This window comes from Pempheris klunzingeri, chromosome 7 (assembly GCF_042242105.1).
Source record: "Pempheris klunzingeri isolate RE-2024b chromosome 7, fPemKlu1.hap1, whole genome shotgun sequence".
Classification (NCBI taxonomy): Eukaryota; Metazoa; Chordata; class Actinopteri; order Acropomatiformes; family Pempheridae; genus Pempheris; species Pempheris klunzingeri.
The window spans coordinates 2,044,994-2,068,363 of record NC_092018.1 but is presented as its reverse complement, the minus strand read 5'-3'; the positions used below and the strand labels follow the sequence as shown (position 1 = coordinate 2,068,363).

The 23,370-nt window shown below is 43.1% G+C and overlaps 1 protein-coding gene across 1 annotated transcript in view; it reads left to right on the top strand.

Annotated features, from left to right (window-relative positions):
* Nucleotides 1-23,370, top strand: part of fras1 (Fraser extracellular matrix complex subunit 1) — a 165,063-nt gene that overhangs the window by 11,064 nt on the left and 130,629 nt on the right. The window contains exons 7-12 of the mRNA XM_070833319.1: nucleotides 2,475-2,576; nucleotides 5,417-5,608; nucleotides 8,496-8,585; nucleotides 10,761-10,908; nucleotides 18,772-18,915; nucleotides 22,475-22,621. Of these exons, the coding sequence (XP_070689420.1) occupies nucleotides 2,475-2,576; nucleotides 5,417-5,608; nucleotides 8,496-8,585; nucleotides 10,761-10,908; nucleotides 18,772-18,915; nucleotides 22,475-22,621 (823 nt within the window). The remainder of the gene's footprint in view (nucleotides 1-2,474; nucleotides 2,577-5,416; nucleotides 5,609-8,495; nucleotides 8,586-10,760; nucleotides 10,909-18,771; nucleotides 18,916-22,474; nucleotides 22,622-23,370) is intronic.

Here is a 23,370-nt window from a genome sequence, read left to right as displayed (position 1 = left end):
AAACCAACCGTGGACAGCAGGCTGGCAGAATAGTAGGACCACAAAATAAGATCTTCATCTTGTCAAACTTGTCATCAAGTGTTTTCCTAAAAAGAATCTCAGTGGACCGGCTCTGTGTGCACTAGCAGTAGCTCAGGAATAACAAGTAGATAGCAGCATTTGCAAGGTTCTGATGCTGTTAACATATGAATATATAGATAAATACATGTTTGTCATCGGTGTAACACTGTCAGTAATGTGTGCAGGCGTTACTTCTTTTAACTAAGTCCCCTCTAATGAGTGATTTGGGCAGCAGCTGTATTTCCAACACTGACAAGAATAACATTCTTAGTGTGCGTACTTAAAAAGATGTGGATAAAGAATGAAATCAGTACAATTATGCTAAAACTCAGAATCCAACACAACTGATTTCTTTCTTCGGAAATCACGGACGAATCTACATCCTCCGGACACTGAATCACTAAGAGGGCGACCTAGTTTGAATATAAAGATAAAACTAATGGCGTGGGCTCAAAGCAGCACTAGTTTTGTAGTTGTCAAACAACAATAAAACAGCTTAAACACACAAATGAGGTATACTTATTGTTCTGGGTTTATTAATGTGCCTAAACTCTCAATGATTCTCTTTATAAGTGTGTATCTTTGTGTGTAAAAATGTGAATGTGTGCGCTTAATGTCTTCAAAGATTAAGACGACATTCACATCAAACCTGCTCACAGCTTGTTGTTCACTCAGTTAGTTTAGGGGAGAATGAAGCAGTTTGAACTCCTCTTACTCTTAAGTGTGAGCTTCAGTCTCCCACAGAGATCTGAGCTGCAGATAATTATAAATCACTCTCGTCTTAATCCTCAGGTACAGCGACGCACCTTTCTTATAGGTCGCTGATGCTCAAAGAGCTCCTCGGGGTGCTTGGCAGGGTTTTGATCCCTTTGATCAATAATAGCTGCAATAACTGTTCTGTATCAGTGCAAAATCTCTTCTTTCTTGTGAAATAATGAAATAATTTGCATACTCCAGGCTTCAGTCAATATTTAACAGTGCAGTTTAGGCTTGAAGAGAAAGGATGTTAGGATTTAACCTGGCAATTACACAGAGTTGACCCCAAACTGAGACAGATTATATATTAAAGGCCTGAAACACATCAGGCATGGAGCCGCTGGGAGGAAACTTCACTTTACTGTCCCGACAAGAGAGAGAGAGAGAGAGAGCGCCGTCCAAGATGTTCCCTGCCAGGGACACCGAAGTCTCTGCAGAAGTTACAGGCTGTTTCTTTGCCGCTGCACCGCCCAGTTAGCACTGATGGCGGGATTTTCAGATCACAAGATGTCGAGACGTCCAAGTTAAAACTGGGCTGGATGAGTCTGACCACATAGAACAGTTTTTATAGCTTTATTTTCCTGACTTTATTTGAGTCAGAGGCTGGTTTTACACTGAAATATGTAAATGCTGCATGAATTAATAACAGTTGCATGAATTACACAATGTAGTTTTAATATAAAATCTATATTAATATAAATAACTGTTTAGATGTCTGTAAAAAAAAAATCATACTTCTCAACCAAAGTTCACCCATTTTACAGATGAAACCTGGTTTTCCACTGTGCTTTAAACATGTGACCTGATTATTGAGTTGTCACAGTACTGGATGAGTTCAGCACAATGACCTCACTGTGCCAAAAAAGAAAAAGATGAAAAGAATATTTTCATTATGGATAGATGCCCGTTGCTAACAGAGCTCTCTATATGAGAAGTGCTGACTGTATTTGATAGATCACTAACAGCTAATTATCAGAACAGTCGTAAGTGTGTTTCCAAGTGGTTCATTAATTCACTGACTTATTGTTCCAGTGCTTCGCCCTACAGCTGGAGCTTACAGTGAACACTGCAGTGAATGTGCAGCCTCCACATCCACTGCCACTTAATTTAGTCTCTCACGCTCTGTTGAGTGACAAGTTTGAACTTGAAGTCGCAAACTAGAAGATTTTCTGCTAAATAAACGTCTGTAAAGTCACCGAATGAGTTACCACCACGGTGACTGAACCCCCAGCATCCCCCCCCCCAGCAGTGGTCACAGAAAGCACAGATCGGTGCCCACAGGACACGAAGCTCCAAAAACAGGTGCAAATGCAAAGAACAGTAAACGAAGTGGACGTGCAGGTGAAGATGAAAAGTCAAAGGACCCTGTTGGAGGTCCACACTGCTGCAATACTGCATATCACCACAGGTGCAGCCAAAAAGTCCGAGATTGCTCTGAGAGGTTGGTACTCGGTGGCATCTGGTAGCTGTTTTTTTGCTCCTGACAGCAAAGTGTGTGTGTGTGTGTGTGTGTGTGTGGCGTCCTATTCCTGCTCTGCATCTCCACACAGAGAACAGGATGAGAATGACTTTCCTACAAACAGCCTGTGATCCGCTGTGTGTGCAGTTCGGAGGTGGTCTGAGTGTGTGTGTGTGTGTTTCTGTCTGTTTCTTGGCAGCACGGTGAGCAGTGGCAGAAGAACAGCTGCACCACTTGTGTGTGTGACCGGGGTCAGTCTAAATGCCACACACACACCTGTCGGCCCGTCACCTGTGACAAGGTGAGTGGTCTTACACACACACACGCACACACACTCGCTCATTGACATTCAGTTTTATTCATACATTTGGCTCTGTGTCAGAACTCTAATGGATGCAGAGACGTTTATCTATGCAAGACCACACAGAAACGTCTTCTGCTCTCTGTCTGAGACACACACACACACACACACAGGCTGGTATTTTATTGTTAATTGCATGCAAATTCCAGCTTGCAGCTTTCATTCTGTGCTGTTAGTGAGGCTCTTGAAGTAGAGACGACCATAAAACACCATCCAAACACACAAGGCAACAGCAAAGGGCCACGAGTACATAATAACAACACAGTACAAAAGGCAAGGAAAACAACAAACAAACACAAAAATAGAGAGATAAAATTGAAAAAGACAAAGGAATTGAAATAGCAGTGCAGAGAAAGTGCAGCTAGACTGCAGCATTAAATGGAGAAATGGCCACAGAAACAATCATATGCACTAGAAAATGTTTAAATTGAGAATGTTGGCTAAAGTTGGGACATATTTAAGAAGAGCTAGAGGCGGCTCCACTAAATGCAGCGAGCAGCTGACTAAAGACTAAAGTTTGGAGTCTTTAAGTATATCGAAAATACATTTAGGCATCGAGTAACAAAGTAATCTACACATTAGCAGCAGCATTTTTCAGATCTATGCAGAGGAATAGGTGAGCTTCACTGCTGATGCTGCTCTGACGGATTCAGTCTTTTTCTGTTCCCCAGCTGAAGTTAGTTTGCTCTCTGCCTAATGTTGGAACTACAGCAGCTTCTGAATGTGCTGCGGCCATTCAATGGATGGGAAGACATGGATAGGAACCACTGCAATAGTAGAACAAAGAGACATGAATCCTGTAAAATCACTGACAAATCTGTATGTAACTCTGTTTGTAGAAAGTAAACAGTGCATTTGTAGTGAACTATTTTAAGGGGAGGAGGATTACTATTATTATTAATGCACGTTTGGTGCAGCAGGACGTTTAAAAATAAATGTGTGTGTTCATGGTGATTAAGGAACAACCCGGTAGAACAGTGGGACTCAGTGATGTGTTTTTAACAATACACATGTGTTGTGCCCTTTAAAATACATGTAGAATTTATAGTTTGCTTCATTTCAGATCTTTGTCGCGAGAGGAAACTCTTTTTGCAGGACAGCATCATAAACACAATTTAAACACAATAAAACAGTAGAAGTCTTTGAAGATTTGATAAAAGTGTCTGTTGCACATTAATTAAAGGCAAATCTGATTTCCAGTATGTTTGACCAGAGAGGGGGGGGGGGATGTTAAATCCCTCAAATAAAGGATATCAAGCTGAAATCCATTTCATAGAGTAGAAAGCAGCCACTTAACTCCATTTCTGTAAAATACTGAACACGCAAACTAATCACAGAACACGGAGTCCTCTTTAGAGCTTTAATCAGCTGATTACATGTGCTGATTAAAGCTGTAAAGAGGAAACACTTGCTTGGGAGAAGTGCTCATCAGGCCTCCTGCTGCTCCTGTGAAGTCAGTGGAACCCTTTTTGAAGCACTTTGCTCTGTCATTCAAAGTTTCCATATTATTTTTAGACTTCAGCTAAAACTTAAAGTAAAAATATGCTCGTGTGTCTGCACGGCTGAGTACTTCATAACAGCCCACTGGTGTTACAGCAGCAGGAAAGAGCTGAATCCAGCGCTGCGAAGAGAAGATCTCAGCAGCCTCAAAACAACCACTCTGAAATAAGGAGATACAAAAATTAAGCCAGTAACTATCTGCTTTGTTCTGTGAATAAATGGAGACGTGATTTTGGATAAACTCTGAACACACTTCCTGAAATAAAGAGGAAAAAAGAAGTTTTCTATGATAACACGAGCTGTCTTCACGAGATACAGAGAATCTCCAGTTCTCAGCTGCAGCGTCAGTAAATCTACACCGCTCAGTAAGAAATGTCTGGTCCAAACTGCTTCCTGTGTTTTCCTTTTTAATAATGCAACACAAGTTGTCTCCTTCATCTCCTCCATCTATCTCTATGGAAACACACACAGAAACAAAAAACCAGCATTTTTATAAGCTTGTCTCACAGCTCATCCCTTCATTCCCATCATCAGCATGCTGAAAACAACAATAGTGGACGTTCAATTCACCAATGTGTGCATAGATAGATGATCTCTAGTGGCTGATGAAGTTATGATGGAGGTGACGTTAGTATCGTTGTATAAAGAGCCATAAAATCCAGCTTGAGGCCGGGAAGGATGAAAAGGGTCCAACACAGGACTGTCAACCAGGATGCTGCTGCTTGGGTCCCATGTGAAGCCGGCAGTCAGTGCTGCCTCATTTTAACTGACGTAACCTACATCACTGTAGGGATGCATTTTCTGTGGTGGTTCTGAATGAAGAGGTGACAACAAGATGCCTTCAGGAACTTTATGTAGTTTTACGAGCTTGGAGTGAGTCTAACATCACAGGCTTAGATGAGAGACTAAAGAATACAGAGTAAAGCTTCCACATATATAGGATTCTGCAAGTAATATGTAGTTTCAGGTACGTGAGGGAGTACCTCAAAGATGGACATGTTCCTGCAACATGTAGCACAAGAAAAACCTTCTAACAATCACTTACATCACTGTTCCATTTCTAACTTTACTGATTTAACTGTCTCTTCCTGAACCTAACCAAGTAGCTATGTTGTCTAAACCTAACCGAACAGCCACCGTTTCACATTAAGTCACATACGTGTAACTTCACTGAGTCTCTTGCTTGCAGCAGATCCTGATTCGTCGCTGAAAACACTCCTATACGTTGTTTTGTCGTGAAAACCCATCAAACCTAAACCCGCCGCACTGCTTCCTTGCAGGGTCAGACCAAAGTGAAGCGCGCTGGTCAGTGCTGCGACGAATGCGCCGCCGCCAAGGGAAGCTGCCCGTATGAGGGCACGGTGCGTTACCATGGAGACATGTGGAACGGCACAGGCTGCGAGTTCTGCACCTGCACCCGGGGTCAGGTCCTCTGCCAGAGGGCCGAGTGTGGTCGGGCCGAGTGCCCACAGGTGAGGATGGAATGATTTCTGATGATTCAACACCTTAACAGAGCTGATTAATCCGGTCTGATAATATTCCAGCTGACAGCTTTGGTTTCTGATGAGCCTTCAAACGTATGAAGATATTCCTCAAACTAGATTTTCTCACATATACCTGTCACAACCAAACTGTATTAGCACCTGGTTGGACTGAAGCCTCAAAGTGTCCAGAGGTAAGATGTTATTACAAAGCTGAGTATAAAGACTAACAGTCCAAACAGTAACAGAAAGAAGAAAGTTATCTCAGTAAAAACCGCCTCAGCATCACCAATAGAATAGAATAGAATAGAAAGCCTTTATTATCATTATACAATGTACAACAAGATTTGAGGGAGTTGCTCCTTTAAGTGCAGTAGATGACAAGTGATGGATTAATTTGACTAACTAATAATTTATCATCATAATATATTGAAGTATTCAGTGTGTTACAGAGCACCTTTGTGCAGGTCATGAAACGCTTCTGAATCTTCTGAATCAGTGCTGCAACTAAAATGAGCGAGTGATAAATGCACCTTGTATTTATAGTGGATTGTTTGTGATATGTTGTTGGTGTGATTATGATGATCTGCCTCTGATCAGTGATGCAGTTAGCTAATGTTCATTTCTGACTGAATGCTTGTGAAGTGAAGAGCGACGATCAGCCCTGTTCCAGACAATGTGGCTAAAATGATGAAACACTTTTGTTTTGCTCTGAGCTGCCGACTTTATTTTATGTTAGTTTCGTCTTCTTTGCCTTTTCAGCATGAAAGGAAAATGCTGATCAGGGGGCCGGAGGTGTTTTAAAGAATTTGCCTTAAAATAAACTCATTGATAGTTGATTACATTATTTCTTTGTATTTTCTAACCAACTTAGCACGAGGCAGTTTAGTCTTTTGAAGTTGAAAGCAAGAGTTGAAAGTCGAACCTGCAGATAATTCAGCGTAAACCAGCATCGAGTGCCACCGAGGCCTGTTTGATCTCGTAGGGATGCATCGATAAGGTATGTAACAAAAAAAGAGGTCGCACTCGTTGTACCTGCTTCTACTTAAAGTCTTGCGTTGGATCGATGGGTGGAGGGTTTGTCACGGCCATGTGAACTGGCTGCTCCGGCTCCGGGCTCCACCTGCTCTAATCTGCTCTGCTCTGGTTTTCTTGCCCCCAAAATGCAACATGTCAGCACCCAGAAATCCCATTTCCTGGCCTTCAAATGGGCCACTGAAAAGTTAATGGAAGATGTCACAGTTACTTTGGTCACAGTTTCCTACAGTCAGTGTAATTTGCTGCTGTGAAATGTAACAGTTCACCAGTTCTGATGTCGCTATCTTCATTGGTATTTAAATGCAGTAAATGCAGATTGGGTGGGATGGGAAAAGGGGTAATGGGATTATTTGAAGTTGGGAGTGTGGCTGCTGCCATCACAGATAATTCCCATAGTGACAATGAAGCACATGGAGACACCAGATGAAACCATTGTGGCCTGTATGGAGGTTGCCAAAATATAAAATACACAGATTAAGTAAACTTTCCCTCCAATCTGAGCAATAGAAACAAAAAAAACACACACACTACGCCTACCTACATCGCTCTCATGTCCCACCTCCCTGAATGCATCGCCTCTCTTAACTCGACGTAAGAGACAGAAGCGTCAAGTGAAGACACGCTCGTCAGACTTGGCCCAGTTACTGGAGGAATGTAGGACGTTGGACGTGGGAGTTTTTCGGGACAAAACAAACAGAGGATTTGCTGAGGTTATTAGCCGGAGTTCCCATGGTTACTTTTATCCTCTAAAGTGACCCACTTTGGGCTCGGCGCCACGTCGACTCAACACCTCTTCCAATGTTTTCTTACGTCCAGCAGATTTAATAATATTACTTTAATATCCCCTGGCACGACCAAATAAGCCCTCATTAATCATGCTGTACGGTGATAATTACAGCTGCTAAGTGTCATTAGCTGTAAGTAGCATAAGTGGCATTCGGCCAGGCCTGAATGGAACAAGGTCACTCTGCTAAGAAGATCAGAGTCATGCAGTTCCAGTGTGCAGAACAGTTACGGGTTTAATGACATGAGAGGGTCAATAGGTAGAGAAAGGTCAGTTACAGTGGGGGGGGCCACCTAGCACCACGACTGTAAGGAGCTCTTGGTGAATCTGCATTATTAGCTTATTGTCACTGTAGTGTACAGAGGTCATAACTCCTATTTAGCTTTTGTTTTTTAAATTTTAATTCTTTTGAAAGCATTACGAGGTCAGTGGGATGAACAGGTAGTTTGATTTGACTGGTTTGTGATCAGCTTTTTAAAAGCCTGTCAAAAAAAAAAAAACCAGCTGGACATTGGGACCAAAATGGCAGAAAACATTTCCATCATGGAGTTAAAATAACTGAATACATGAATAAATAAAGTATCAGCACGTCGCAGCATCATGATCACTATGATCAATAGAATAGGTGTTGGATCATTTATAAAGCCTGATCACAAATTCATTCAGGTTTTCCACTGTTCTGTGCTCTGCCTCGGTAGATAAACTCCTGTTATTACCAGTTAATGTTACCATGTGATATTCCCCATTCATGCTGAAGAGTTTTTCCTAATCAGTCGAGTCCATTGTGACAAATAATTACACTGCTGGTTACATTACATAGTGAAATAATAATATAGAATAATGATAACGTACAGTTTCATTAAAGCTTTTCAGCTAAAATGAACTTGAATTGATCAGAATTGGACGGACTAATAGAATTAAAGTAAGTGATAGGCAGAGGTAGATAAATTACACTGTTGTTGTCGTCTGGTGCTTAATATGAGCCAAGAATGTCTCCGCTAGTGAAACTTGATGCCAGAGAAAAACATTTAAATGCACGTTTCTTCTGTTTTTCAGGGATCTGAGCTCGTTCACCTGCCTGGGAAATGCTGCATGGAGTGTTCCTCTGTGAAACCTTCGTGTTTGGACAAGGGGAAATCCTACAAGGTACCTCTGACATGGATTTAGATTTGACTTTGTGTGCGGCTGCTCATAAACATGAGGGAGAAACTGCAAAATCAGGCTCTCTGTGGGAGAGACAAAGACACCACAGGGCATCTGTGAACTCTCTGCTCTTAGAAGAAAAGAGAAAAGAAGTGGCATGAAGCCTCACTGCAGTGGAGGCTGCTACACAAACAACTACATCAATATTAAGCTGGATATTAATATATAAACAACGTCAAAACACTGAGAATTAAAGTTGCAGAGTGACACAGTAAATGTGTATTTTAGGACACAGCTATCAGCTACTTTGGGCTGCTTAGCCTCTAACAAGGATCTCTTTCTTGTTATTCTGGCGTCAGCTTCATTATTCACAGTAGCCAGTATGACCCAGAATGCAAAGGCTTTATTATTTTTTTTTCAACTTTTTCTGCCTGAGAGAAAGTCTCATGAAATGCTTGAGGCTGGTCGGCCAAGGCCAAGGCTCTGAGAGAGCGTGGAGAGAGCCATTTTCCTCAGCCAATAGATTTTTCTTTGTTTCCCTCAGGAGTTCATCTCACCGGTAGTAAACAAAGACAGATAGTGCACACTTATTACACACCTCCACACATCAATACCTGCATTTCTCCACTCCGGTGTGTGTGAACGGCTGCAGCAGCAGGTCTGTGACTAGACGATCACTTTGTCAAGAAACAGTTCCAGCATGTGAGCGGCGACTTACACGCCAGTCGCAGACGAGTGGTTCAACCTTGAATCATTATATTAACAAACCGTGTGAGCGCTTGATAAGAAACCCAATAGTTTTCTTCTCTGAAGAAAACAAATCCCCTCCGAGCTGAAACCTGATCGAGCATGCGAATGTGTCTCATTTGCAAAATTCACGTGTTCACGCCGCGGCTCCTCCCCCGCTCGGCAACAAGTACGTACAAATCAGAGTACAAGAGGGGTCAAACTAAGACAATCTGCTGTCGGTCAATTTGCCTTTTCAATTAAAGCAGCACATTAAGGGAACTCTGTACTCGTCCACATCGGGGAACTCTCCACTGATGGTTGGACTTATCGTGCTGAGCGATTCCACAGTGATATAAGATAATAATAATTTAATGTCTTTCAGTTCAAATGAACTTAGATCGGACAGAGTGGGGCTGCGTTAGATAGCTGTAATAACTGCAGATATCTGAAGGAGGAAAACAAGCTCACTATGAAGGAACAGAGGAAGGATATCTGCCTTCAGTCAGTCCTCTTCTAGACCGCTAAGAACTTGGCTTACAAGCCTCTAAAATCTGTCAGCACTAGTCTGGATGCCTTTCTCTTCTGTCAGTTTACAGCCTGCATGCTGCCTGTCCCTGCTTGTATATCCTCTATACGTTGTGTTTATCGTTGTTGAGCTGTAATTTGCTCCGCTGTTATTGCTGCTCATGTCTGTCTGTCTGTCTGTCTGTCTGTCTGTCTGTCTGTCTGTCTGTCTGTCTGTCTGTCCTCCTGCTCTCACGTCCCTCATCATCATCATCACGCTGCTCAGCTTGTTTCCTGGTGTTAGGCTGACGTAAGGCTGCACACCTACAGATGAAGATGAGCCTCCTGACAAACTGTGGCACGTTTACCATATTTTTTATTAACATCCACTGTCCCTAAGACATGGACTGGGTAAATAAACTGAAAATGGAACTGCAGTAGATGATCTCTCTCTGATGAGTTGGCGATGTGCTCTCTGTTCTCACATTATACTGTGTGTGAAGGGTGTTTGGTGGTGCAGCCTTACCTCCTGTTCCTCACACTGGATAACACTGCTAACAGACACCGAAGGCTGCAGCTATTGTAGCTCCTCAGATCAGATCCTTGGATTCAAGTGGTTTGTCAATGGGAACAAGCTCATGATTGTCATGCTTGTTAGTTTTTGTCAGTCAGTTAGTTTCTCTCGGCTGTTCGTCCTCGTCTGTGAGCTCTGACCTGCAGGCCGATTGTTTGCAAAGAATTCTTCATTAGATGAATCAGTGTTGTGGGACTGAGCTTCTCTTCTGCCTTGAGAACGTCGTGACTGTCGGGCTGATCTGAGCTCCTCATCGTTCAGCTGAGCTCCTGGTCTGTGGCCTGTGGTCCCACTCTCTGGAAATATTGGAAAATGTTGACTAGTTCGAGGCCCGATAAATGACTCCCCCCTCTCTCTCTCCCCTGTTTCAGGACCTGGCTCGATGGACTGATAGCGGCTGCCGGGAGTGCGAATGCCGCGATGCCCGGGTGACTTGTTATCTACGCTCCTGCCCCACCTGCCCGCCGGGCACCCTGGCCGTCACCCAGGAGGGCGAGTGCTGCCCAGAGTGTCACCAAGGTACGCTGCTGCAAAGGATGCTGGGTGTGACTGTGTCAGGAGTGTGTGTGTGTGTGTGTGTGTGTGTGTGTGTGTGTGGTATCTGACAGCACAGCCTTAATGACAGACGGACTCTGGTGGTGCTGGTGTCTGCAGGTTAAGGTCCCTCCTTCATGTCACATACACCTGCTTTTACAGTCCAAACCTTTTTGTCACTCTTATAAACCACCGAGATAAAAACTCCCGAGGCTGAAGGTCTTATGAATCCACTTTAAGACTCCGCTGTCAGCCAGCGTCACACGCTGTTAAATCCGTGATAGTCGGTGCACTCCAAGAGCTATTTTGGGATGAAGCTGTCATTTACCTAATTAATTGTTCGCACATTTTCATTTCTTACATTTACCACAATGCCTTTTGACAGTCCCCTGGAAGTGTCCTGCTCACTCTAAGAAGTCCTTACAGGCATAAAACGGCTATCTGGTGAAACAGTGAATGAACCAAATCAAATCTCTCTTTTTTTTACATTCCTGTACGTGTACAAATTGATATCTGCCTTTTTTGGCTTTGGTTTTTCCCAAAACTGAGTTTTAAGTCTGAGTGATTCTGCCACCAGACTCAGACATCACAATAATGCAATGCTATCCAGTAAATATGAGAAAACTACCACCACACATGTACCAGAAGTGTGAAATCTGTTTTTGCAGTCATTTGAATCCTGGATGCGTGACGGGAAAATCGGACTTTGCAGGTAAATCAGAAACATGGATCCTTAAAGGGAAACTTTCACCTCAAGTGTCGTTCCAGAGCTCAACTTCCCAGCAATAGTTCACCGGATGACGTGTCACGTGATTTTATGAACCAACTTTGCTGACTTGAATGCTTTTGTCTGAACTACAGATCGTAATTTCCCCATTTTCTGTCTGCCCACCGCTTCAGAACAACTTTAATAGCTGGAATCACACATCTTGGGGGCTGCTTCTGTGAGCCACAGTACAATGTGGAGGGATTATGGCGGATGGAGGAGGAAGAGTGAAGCACTGCCAGCCTGTGAGGGTAGCAGTGCAGTGCATTCTGGGTGTTTTTTAGCTTCTTTTTACCTTCTTTCTGTGTGTTTCCGCCTCATACTGCACAGACTGGCCAGCTTTATGAAAAGAAGATCTTTCCAGTGGTGAAATACTTCTTTAACCATGTTTTCCTGTGCAAGGAGACAGGTGTGAATGGGTGCATCTTCTTCCTTTGTCCTTTATTCTGACACACTTTGCTCTACAAAGGTGCCGCCGGTGTCTGAATGAACTTTAGATTCATGCTAAAAATAAATTACATGTAAATGAGAGTCTGGTTGGATAATTAAAGAAGCGAGGGAGAGACAGGCTTATAAAAAAGAGAGAGACAGAGAGTTTATAGATATTCGAGGCAGTCAGAGGACACAATACGATTTGTCCTTGGGGAGTGGGGAGTGTGGGGGGGGGGCTGGCCGAGCTGCTCTGTATGATTCAGCACGCCGTCGGCTGCAGACAGAGACTGGAGCAGTCGCACACAGTCAATACAAACTATCCTGCAACGCTGCTCTCAGCTTCAGCGTTTGTTATGTAGCGTGCTGCTAATTCAGCGCGTCGCTTTCCTTCATATTTACGTCCACGTCAGATTCAGACTGTGTGTGAGAAGCAGGCAGTGACGATGTGCTTTGAATCTCTGGGCCTGTTTTGTTGTTTGGTTCAACTTTTTTTTATGTGTTTTTCAAACGAAGACGCATCATTTGAAGCTTCAGTGCCGTTTTAAAAGAGCAGAATGGTACAATAGTTTTTTTTTTTTTAAAGTGTAAAACTTTGTGTGCAGCTCCTCGCCTCCCCGGGGGGCCGTAAAGTTACATGAAATGAAAAATGACTTTCACTTTGTTGGCAAATTTTCCACGGCAGAATATAAACCTATTTAACAATTAATGAGAGCAAAAAAAAGCTTTTACAATGATACGGTGTGACTGTAATGGTGGCCTCAATCCCAACGAGGGATTTGTTATTTAATGATCTTTCTGCGTTCCCTTCAACCTGTTTCAAAGGGAAATTAAGTAAGGAAAATACTCCAAAAGACTTTAAATTAAGGCTTTTCTCTTGCAAAGCACATCGCGGCCCTTCTGTTTCCCCTTCCTGCTAAAGCAAAACAGCTCATCCATCAGTGTTATTGATTGAAAAATTGGTATACAGACTGTCAGCAATTATAACTAAACAAACAAGTGTTAATTTCTCAAATGGAAAAATACCCCTGCAGGCAATTAAACAGTGGAACAGCATTGTTAAGATTTATGAAGACTTATAATTAAGTTTGGCTGCATGAATGAGTAATTACAGCAGGGCGAGGGAGACGTTTCTTCATCCCGCCATGCAAATGGACTGTTTGAGACGACAACAGTTGCTATGTGAGGTTTGGATCGGATGAAGTCGTTTGGTTCTCATTCAGCTTGTGTGTGTCTCCTGTGTCCCTCGACAGTCGTCCGTCTCTCCCAGGTGTTAGTTTGTGGAGCGTTTCTCTGCAGCCACACTAAATACAGGGTATGTTTTCAGGCAAATGTCTAATTAGTCCAAGTTAGCGACAGTGGGGGACCTGAAAATAAATGATCCTGAAGTAGCCAGGCGGCATCTGATGACCAAGATTCCTCACCAGAAAAACTCATTTCTGCTAAAAGGTATGTTTAATTAAGATGAACAAAACAGCGCTTTAATTATTAATGATGCACAGTTGTGTGCTGCACAGAGGCGTTGCTGCTCCATTCACTTAATTTCCAGCTCTTTTAGCGATTTGGTCTGGAGGTCTGGATGTTTAGCTTCAACACAGGTGGTCCATCTCCTCCATCTCTGGTGATACAAGAAGTCACTATCGACATTTCTGATGTTTCGCCATGAACGCTGACTTTGTTTATATCCTTGTCTTTTGCCATGTAAACTACTTAGTGGGACTATTCTCTAATATTTCTGTTTATTCCTCTTTTATTCTTTGAACAAACCTCCTGGATGTTTGCACTCAACATGTCAAACAGTTGTTTTTCCTTTAGACCAGAAATGTGAATGCTTTTCTTTAGGCCCATCATCTCCCTCCCCTCTCCCGCCCTGCAGACCGATGACTTAGTTGGCTTAATTTCCAGCACTGATCATAAACAGGAAAGAGGCAGTGTGTCACAAACTGTGGTTAAAACTCTAGTTGTGAAGCATAATCTGAATGCTCTATATATAAATAAACATCTGCAAATCCCACAGGTCTTAACGTGATAAAGCTACATTAATAAGCCCTAATTCATAATATTCAAACAGAATATGCTGTTTACATGAGCCGTATCAATACTTGAATATTGTCATATCGTTTTCCTCTAACTGTAACTGTGATAAAGTGGTTTTAGGCATCATGTAAGTGTTCAGAAATTGATGATTCATTGTAATATGATCCATATTTTAGTATTAGTGTTTTAGTTCCAAACCTGATTGACAAAAAACGCAATTTTACACAGGAGTTGTTAGTGAACTGCTACCTCGATGAGTTAGTCTGTTTGTGTTATTGTGTGACTTCTGTGTGTTGAAGGGTTAGTTCGGGTCCAACAAAATATTTATGTAACACACAGTAACAAAAAAACTACACAGCAGATCACGGCAGCTGTAGCCAGAAACTCCTGTGTCCTGCAAGATAAAATTACTGTTTTTGTCAATGGAGTCTGGTGTGTTTGAAGAGAGCAATGTAACGGCTCTCTCTCTGTGGGGATCCTTTGAGTGATTGGTTTGACTGGGCCTAGGGTCTGTGTTGTGCATACATACACAGTGAATAGTGTAAATACCTCTCACATTATACTGTACCTGCACCTGTCATGACCTCGCAGCTCGTGTGTGTTAATCTTTGCGTTTGAGCAGCAATGCTTTTGATACCACTGTAATACACCGTAATGCATAAATTCATGCCTGAGCAACGTGATGTAAACATGACTTACCCACTCCACTTCACATTTACATACTGTACCGGGAAACAGACACGTGTTTTTCACTCGTTAACCCTGCGATAGTCTCTCTGCCTGGCTGGGAACTGAATCCCCCCACTGTGTTTGGTTTGTGGCTAAAGATAGAAAGAGAAGAAACTATATTCTCTCTCTTCCCTCCTGAACCGTAACTCTTTCTTTAAGCCTATTAATCACGGCTGTCTATTGGCCCGGGGGTCAGCAGCCTGACCATAACCAGTAACCAGGAGTCGTGCTGCGTTCAGGCCTCGTGGGAAACGCTGTAGATGCCTTGTACTTGCTCAGAGCCTTCTACTTGAACATATGGCTCCTCTGCCAGGCTTTGACCCAAATGAGTCTTTCAATACATCTGTATCTATTATTAGATTCGGGCACATGTATATCGAGCGTCTCGTAGAAGGCAGTCAGTCCTAACTGGCTGTCAATGTTTTCAATCAACTTCTTAACCTATGAGAGGTTTGCTGACCTGTTTGGAGCTACCAGGAGATGGTAAGGGCTCTTGATGATGATGATGAAGATGTTAGTATTTGATGGCAGAGTGCTGACGATGACCGAAGCTTGGACTAGTTTACTTTCATGCAGACATACTTTGACTTCCTAATCTTTGTTTTTACATTTATTTCTCAAGCCAGCAGCCTGCCAGTGAACTAACAGTCTACTTTTCAAAAGGTCTAATATTAAGATTTAAAGGGATAGTTTGGATTTTTTGAAGGGGGGGTTGTATGAGCAGTCCGTGTGTTGCCTTCAGTAGATGGTGGTCGGCCATTTTGTTGGGAAGCTTCTTAGATAACTCAAGTTGTTCACAGTTTTCAGTGAAGTTTTCAGGACGAACCAGATTACCTCCATTATTTCATTAACTTTAGCCAATGAATTTTGAATTGAATGGATTTGATCCTATTTGGGGTTTTATTGTCTCAAATAGACTCTCGTGAATGAAGCTTTGGCAGCAGGCTGCGTGGTTGAGCTACTGGCTGTTGCAGTGGCTTTTAGTGGGAATTAGGGTGTGAAATTACCACGAATCGCCGGCCAAATGCTGGTAAATGTTGGCTGTGGTTGGTAATTTGGGTTGTTCTCCAAGCTGCTGTGGCCGGGGGCCAGTCTCAGCTGGAGGTCAAGCTTGTGTTAATAGTCAAATTGGCAGGTGATTGTTTTTCTGTTATACTTTTCTAATGACACCAGGTGACAAAAAGCAGCTTCTCTGCCAAATGTGAACACATCTGCAGGGTCTCGTCTGGCAGAAGATCGGGGGGGGGGGGGGCGTGCAGTTAATCGCGCCTGGATCCACACCTCTGGATCACTTGTTTTCATACAACTTTGCTGTTAATCACAGCTGCAGTTTTTTAATTTTTTGCTTCAGGGATTCTGGCTCGCTGCGCTTGTGAGGAAATTAAAGTACAGTGTGCGAGCATCAAGGCAGCCTGGTGTAAACAACGGCTTGTATCAAAGCTTTATCCTCAAGCGGGTAAAATCCAATTCTGGTTCACTCTCAGCTGTCAAAGCAAACAAGAAATGATCTTGCACTTAGTCGGGTTGAGTTTCGTATTAGAATATGCGTAATTTTTTCCCTACTGTTTCACGTCAGGAATGAAAGCTCAGCACGGAAAGAGTTCAGCAGAGATATAGATATATGCAGGAGACTACTGCTGGCTGAATAGAGAGATAAACACTTGACTGATATTGGTATTATTAGCCAATAAGCCCATCAGTGGACCAGAACATACAGTGCAAACTATCTCAGTCTCCCACTTATCTCACTCCACTTCCTCCTTCTCACACTCTTTTTTTTTTTTTTTTTTTCCCCTCTCCCGGTCTGTGCAGAGAAGAAAAAGGCGATAGATGAAAAGTAAGTTGAATGAGATGAGGGAGAGAGAAAATGAAGCTCTGAAGGAGAAAGAAGGGACGGAGGAGGGAGAGTAAAAAGAGAGATGGATCTACTAAGAACAGCACGTTCTGGCTTACTTCTTATGAAATATCACCTCCATCTTCCTCCACCACTTTCACCCCATCACTGTCCCTCCTGTAGGCTTTTCTCCCGTTAAGTCTCGTGTGGTTTTATTTTCCGCCGCCCTGTTCGGCAGTCGTCACGTTAATCACATCCCTTAGTCACATTTCCACGAGCGGCGAAGCTCTTTATTTACTCGGTGCTCGTTCACATAATGAATGGAGCAATCACGGTGCAATCAAGTGCAAGGCCACACGCTCTGCGGCTGAGCTACGACGGCGTTCATGCTCACGTCATGCCACATGCTGACGGAGGTTTCTGAGTCGTGACAGACATTTCTAACGTCTGATGTGTGTATTCCAGATTTCAAATAAACAGGTGAAGAGCTTGGAGGATATCAGAGACTTGGACTCTGTAGCCTCTCTCCATAGCAGCACAGAGGAAAAACAGTGATGCTGATCGGTGTGTGTTATCCCTGAAAATAAGTCTAATTAAAATAATGTTTTGAATTCATAATGAGCCTGTAGACCTGCAGATGTTCACATGTTTTATAGCGACGATGCGTCAGAGAAAAGTCCCTGCAGCGTTGTTTTTGTTGAGCTACATCTGAAAACTGTCTCACAGTGAAAACCGGCTGAGCACTCGTAGGTTACTCCCCACTGAGAACTTCCACTGCAGTTACATCGTTTGTTGTCAGCAGAGCAGCTACTGCCACGTTTATTCTACCAGTTAGTGTGCTGCAACAAGCAGCTTTAGCAGGAAATGACATTTGTTTTCTTGTCACGTTGTCAAAACCCCAGAATGTGATCAATTCTCGTGCGTCTTTGTTGCTAGATTCAGTCGTGGCACTTTGCAGAGCCGAAGTCAGGCGTTAGCTGGCATTGAATTTAATTTAATTTCATGAAATCACACCCTTCATCCTCGTTCCAGACCTCTGAATCTCTGCCTTTGTCTGTGATTTGCATAAGTCTGGAGTTGTGCTCATTAACGAGGAGGGGGGGGGGACACATTTAACCAGTCAGAGTTTTGGAGGCAGGATTAAGGATTGAGATGTTTTCCTCCTGTGCTCCAGCCAGAAATATGGCTACAGAAAGAGGCGTCACTAAAAAGGGAGTGACAAAGCCGTGTCGTTTGTTTAAGTGGACCTACAGAAAGAACTGCCGCTGTTGAAATAACAGTAAGTGAACTATTTGGTACTTTCACCAGCCGGCGACCATAAAAGCAGCATTAAGGAGCTTTCTGGATGCAGTAAGCTATGATTTATGTAATGACAATATTGTTTACACACTGGCCTGCTGAGTGAATAATGTATTCTAAGTGCAGCTGGTAGACAAATGAAAGAAACCGGCGCAGACCAACTGGGAACCAGTGAGGGCAGGAAAAGCACTTAAACACTTCATCACAAAATGCACCAGTGGAGCTGTTGACCGACTGTAGAAGACTGTGGATGTACTCACACACTCTCGGTGGGGCACATCTCACATAGTAAAACTTCTCTGCCTCCACTAACACCAAATGTACTGGATGGAAAGTGTTAGAAAATTAAAGTGTCTGTGTGTGTGTGTGTGGTCTTGCAAAGTTAAATCAGTCTTCCTCCGCTAGCTGAGTGTCGGTGCAGAGCCAAATCTGTTTTCGAATTTGCATAAAATTAACTGTCAAAATGTGTGTGTCATTGAGTGCGTGCGACTTCAAGTCTTCAAGTGGTCGTACATCCACCAGCAGCGCCCGTCCGCACATACACAGTGAGATTAGCATGAAATTGAATGTCAGAATGTATGTGTGTGTATATATGTGTGTGTGTGTGTGTGTGTGTGTATATATGTGTGTGTGTGTGTGTGTGCATCTTCCTGTTTGTAGTCATGCACATGTATAAGAAGTCTTCCAGTCTCCAGATGTTTGCTGTAGATGCAAACACATCGTCCTGAATAAATCCAGTGTGTCCTCTCTCCAGTCCAGTGCCATGCAGACTGCTGGTCGTGTTCGGGGACTCCGGACCGGTGTGAGAGCTGCAGGGACCCGAAGGCCCTCCTCCATCTCGGCCGCTGTCTGTCCGTCTGTCCCGCCGGCTACTACGCCGAAGGACGAGCATGTGCAGGTAGGACTTGTCTTTTAAATATGTACTTAGCGAAACTTGTCCCTTATCTTCACACTGCAGACGACGTTGTTCGCAAACGAATAAGATGCCGTTACGAGAATGTTGCTGCCAGATCGATCGATCGGTCTTTATTTATGGAGCACCGGTTCATAACAGCGTTATCTCAAAACGCTTTCCATAAAGAGCAGGTCCAGACCAAAGTCTTTAACTAGTGCTGACAACAGGAGTGTGACTGATGATGATCCATGTGGTAACAGTGGTGGAAAACATGACAGTAGTGAATATATGAATAATAGAAACACGACTGATGTTCGTTTGTTGTTGTTGTTGTTGTTTCATGGCATTTTAAAATGTGTGGATGTGTTTGTAAGTGTGCTGGTGTGTCTGTAGATATACTGTATGTATAACATGTATATGATGTATGTATATTTTGTGATGTACATTAGATCAGCGTGGTTGATCTCTGGTTGTATTTGCTGGTGACCCTCTGAGGGCTCTACAGAGGCTCTTTGTGGTCCGCACACCACACTTTGGTCACACTCATCATGCAAACTAAATAGTTTCAGCCATTCAGGCTCCATCTGTCCCTGCAGAGAATTATTTACTTAACATCATAGAGAGGAAGTGAATTTAAACTGCTAAAATCAGACAAAACCTTTGGCTCCACGTGTAAAAAGCAAAGTTTGAATCTCAATCCAGGACTGCAGCCGTGTCTCCATCCTGATCCTGATCTGTGTGTGTGTGTGTGTGTGTGTGTGTGTGTGTGTGTGTGTGTTCCTCCTCATCCTTGTCCCATGTGTGAGTGTTTGAGCCCGTTCACGGTCACGTTTGTCCGACTGGAAACCACCTTGACCGAGCGCTGACCCGCGACAGCCACAACCCTCTTAGCATTTTTCCCGTCCTCGTCCTGCGGACCCGTTCCCCAGACGTTTACGGCCTCCGGCTATTCACGACGCCGTAAACACCAAATGCTCAGACACTGTAAAGCTATCAGGCACAGATAAAGGTATTAACTTTAAAGCCTAGCCGCCAATGCTAGCGGCCGAATCTTTAACAGCGTCTCCACACTTGTACATTCCAGATACAAAGAGGGAGCTTCGGCCCTGAATGAGTGGATTAAGCTGTTGATGTGTGTGTCTCCCTGAGATGAAAACACACAATCAAGACTTGAATTAAGACTCGACTATGAAGATTAAAGCAAAAAGGAACTCATAAGATAACAAAGAATACAAACAGATAATGCAATGAATATTTAAAAAAATACCTAAAAGATAAGAGTGCTTTTTGGAGCCTTTGAAGCCAAAATGATACGAGGTTTTCGTTGCACCGTTTGAAGACGTCTCTCAAAGGAATAACCGGTTTTTATCAGTAGAAAGTTTGGTTTCCTCTACATGAGGTAAACCAACACAATAACCGGCTTTTATTTTGTATCGGATCAAAACAGCAGCTCAGACGAGCTTAATGACGTCAGCGGACGATGTCCATCTACTGTAAAACAGGAGGTTCATTATTCAGTTACTTTATCTGTTGTTTTGTTTTTGAATCCTAATTAAAAGGGACGATGCAGTTCAACATGATGTAAAGCACTGATCGGATGCACAAAGAGTCTACGGCTATTACTGATAAGCTACAGCTGTTAAATTATACAGATGTCAGTGTCATATGATCAGATTACATGATGAAACATGGAATTAGAAGAAAACACATACATCATACGCCAATAACAATAAGGACAATTACCTAAAAATCACACTTCACCTTTGTTGTAAAAGAGTTTTCTGTCTGAAGTTAATTAGATTCAGTTTGTTCCACAGTCTGCAGTCCTTTATGGAGAAAGCTGATTGTCCAAATTTAAATCTACATGGAGGTATTTTACAGTCGCTCACTTTGCTCCTACTTTTATTGAATGATGAACTTTCACTGCTTTAATGACGGCGTTCCTGGACATGTAATGCCAATAAACTCAAATGTATGAGGATCGATCTGGACTGTGGTTCTGCAGGTTGTAAGTTGTCTTTCATAAAACCTAATTTTGCATCTCAGTGATTTCATTAAGGTGAACATGCTGAAGGATGAAAAAACCTGGTGTGATTGATTTTTGGGAAATTTCAGAATATCCAGTTTCAGATTAGTGCATTTGATTGGAATTCTGCTTCACTTAGTGTTTATTGTTTTGTCATGTTTTGTCAGCTCTGTGCTGGGCAGAGTCATCAGTAGTGTGTGAATGTTGGAACCAGTGAGGCAGCAGCAGTCCTGGACGTCCTCCAGCAGCCCGTCAGTCCCACTAATGTGCTTTTTGACTGTTTGCCTGGCGGAGTCGATAAGATCACCTCTTCTCCTTCTCCTCCTCCTTCCCTCAGACCTCTTCTCACCTCTCTCTCCTTTCACCTTGAGTCTGTCTACCTCCCAATATCCTTGTTTCTTTATCCTTCTCTCCACTGCCCTCATCATCATCATCATCATCACCCTGATTATGATCCTGGTGTTTCTCTTTCCTCTTGTCTTCTGCACTTCCTCTCATCTCTTCCTCCTCCTGCTACGTCTGTGTGAGTGGGCGTCTGGGAGGGGATTTAGTTTCTCCCTTTATTCTGTAATCTTGAGATTTCTCATTAAAGATCATCTGATGTCTCCTCATTGCGTTCTTATGTTTGTGGAGAACATTACAGCAAACACTGAACCACAGTCTGGCTGCCAAAGTGAAAGATCTCGCACAGGATTCTTATTCCTGTGTGTGATATCGTTCATCTCAACGTGTGCGTTACTTTTTTTCTTTTTTAATAAAATTGAATCTGCACAACTATCTGTGCTGCTCTCTTCCCTCCACATTAGAGCATCTGAATACATCTGCATCTTTCAGATGAGTCTGGTTTTAGGTGGTGAAATGATGAAAATCAATAAATGTTTTTATGCACTTGCACTTTCTTGCTAAAAGCACTTTTGGCTCCACAGGAAGCTGCAGACAAACCAGATAAAATCCCATTTTAAGTAGCACAAAGTTTCAGTGGAGTTGAGGAAGATGAGATGCAGGATCTTCTTCTGCGTCCTCTAATTATGTTTACAGCAGTGAAGACGCAGCATCTGTGTTTTTGCTGCCACCCACAGTGACCTGCCTCCACTCCATCTGCAGGCCTGGAACACTCCACAGTCACAGACAAGTGGGACAGGCTCACCTTTCTTGTGCAACTTTAGTCATGATTCTGTGACTCTCTTAAGAACAACAAGTAGCTCATTCACATTTTGTTTATGCCCCCCCTGCCTTTTTTTGGGGGATATTTGTATGCAGCAGTTGGGAGTTTCCCTCCACAGTCTGAGAACACCTCAGCCAGCGAAACTAGAGCCTTGAAATCACCCACAGGTTTGAAAGTGAGCGTCTGGTTACCTTTGGTCACCTTTGATGAAATGCACATCCAGGTTCTCTGGTTTCTTCAGCTAAGCTGTGACAGGCAGGGCTGCAGCCATGCAGGAAGCTCAGATAGCAGGGAAGAGAAAATGAATTTGTGATGTGACTGACAGTCAGACTCCCTCTCTCCCTCCCTCTCCTCCCTCTCCTCCCCCACAGCCTGCCAGTCATCCTGTGCCACCTGTTCCAGCAGGTGGGACTGCCAGTCCTGTGGCTCCCAGCTGCCCCTGCTGAGCGCCGATAGCGGCCAGTGCCTGGCGTCCTGTCCTCCTGGTTCCTACCGGCACGACCACGCACACTGTCGCCGTGAGTATCCCGGCATGTCATGTGACTTCATGTGTGGATGCTAATGTGGAGGTCAAAGTGGTGTTTTGGCTCAGATTCAACCACTAAATGTGGTGGTGAAGAGAGGACATTTCATTTTCCTTGAAGCTTTGCTACATTTGGGTTAAGTTAGTCACATTTAATCTGGAGACTAATAAATCTAAATATGCTGTATTCAGTTACTTGCAAAGTTAAAAAGTAGATGTCACATAAAGAATCTAATTTCCTTATATGAAGATTTAATTGACATGTTATACAATATCATTAATAGTCACATAAAGCACATTCAGCTAGTATTTTTTATCTATATTATACATTTGGTATCGTCACTCTTTCTGCTGTCTCTTATCTTCCATACTCTCCTCTCTTCGTCTCTTCTCCAAATGTTTTATTCTCTCTGCTTTCTGTCTTCTTCAATAAGTAATGCTCAATAACTACTCTGCAAACCTGTTTTCTTTGTGCAAAATCAGACCCTCGCATCTGTCAGGTGGCTGTTTGAGATCAGCCCGTGGGCAGTGCGGCACAAAGTGCATCAGCAGTTTACCAGTGCGACTCCACGTCGCAGTGTTTTGGGAGCACCAGACAAACTCTGGGTGATTTGTTTCCAGTAGATTGGTTCAGAATAACTTTGAGTGGATGTTCTGACTGAATATTATATTCTAATACATATATACATATATATTTCACAGAGTGATGAAGGAGAGCGCTCTCTCTGGGGTCCAAGTGTTGTT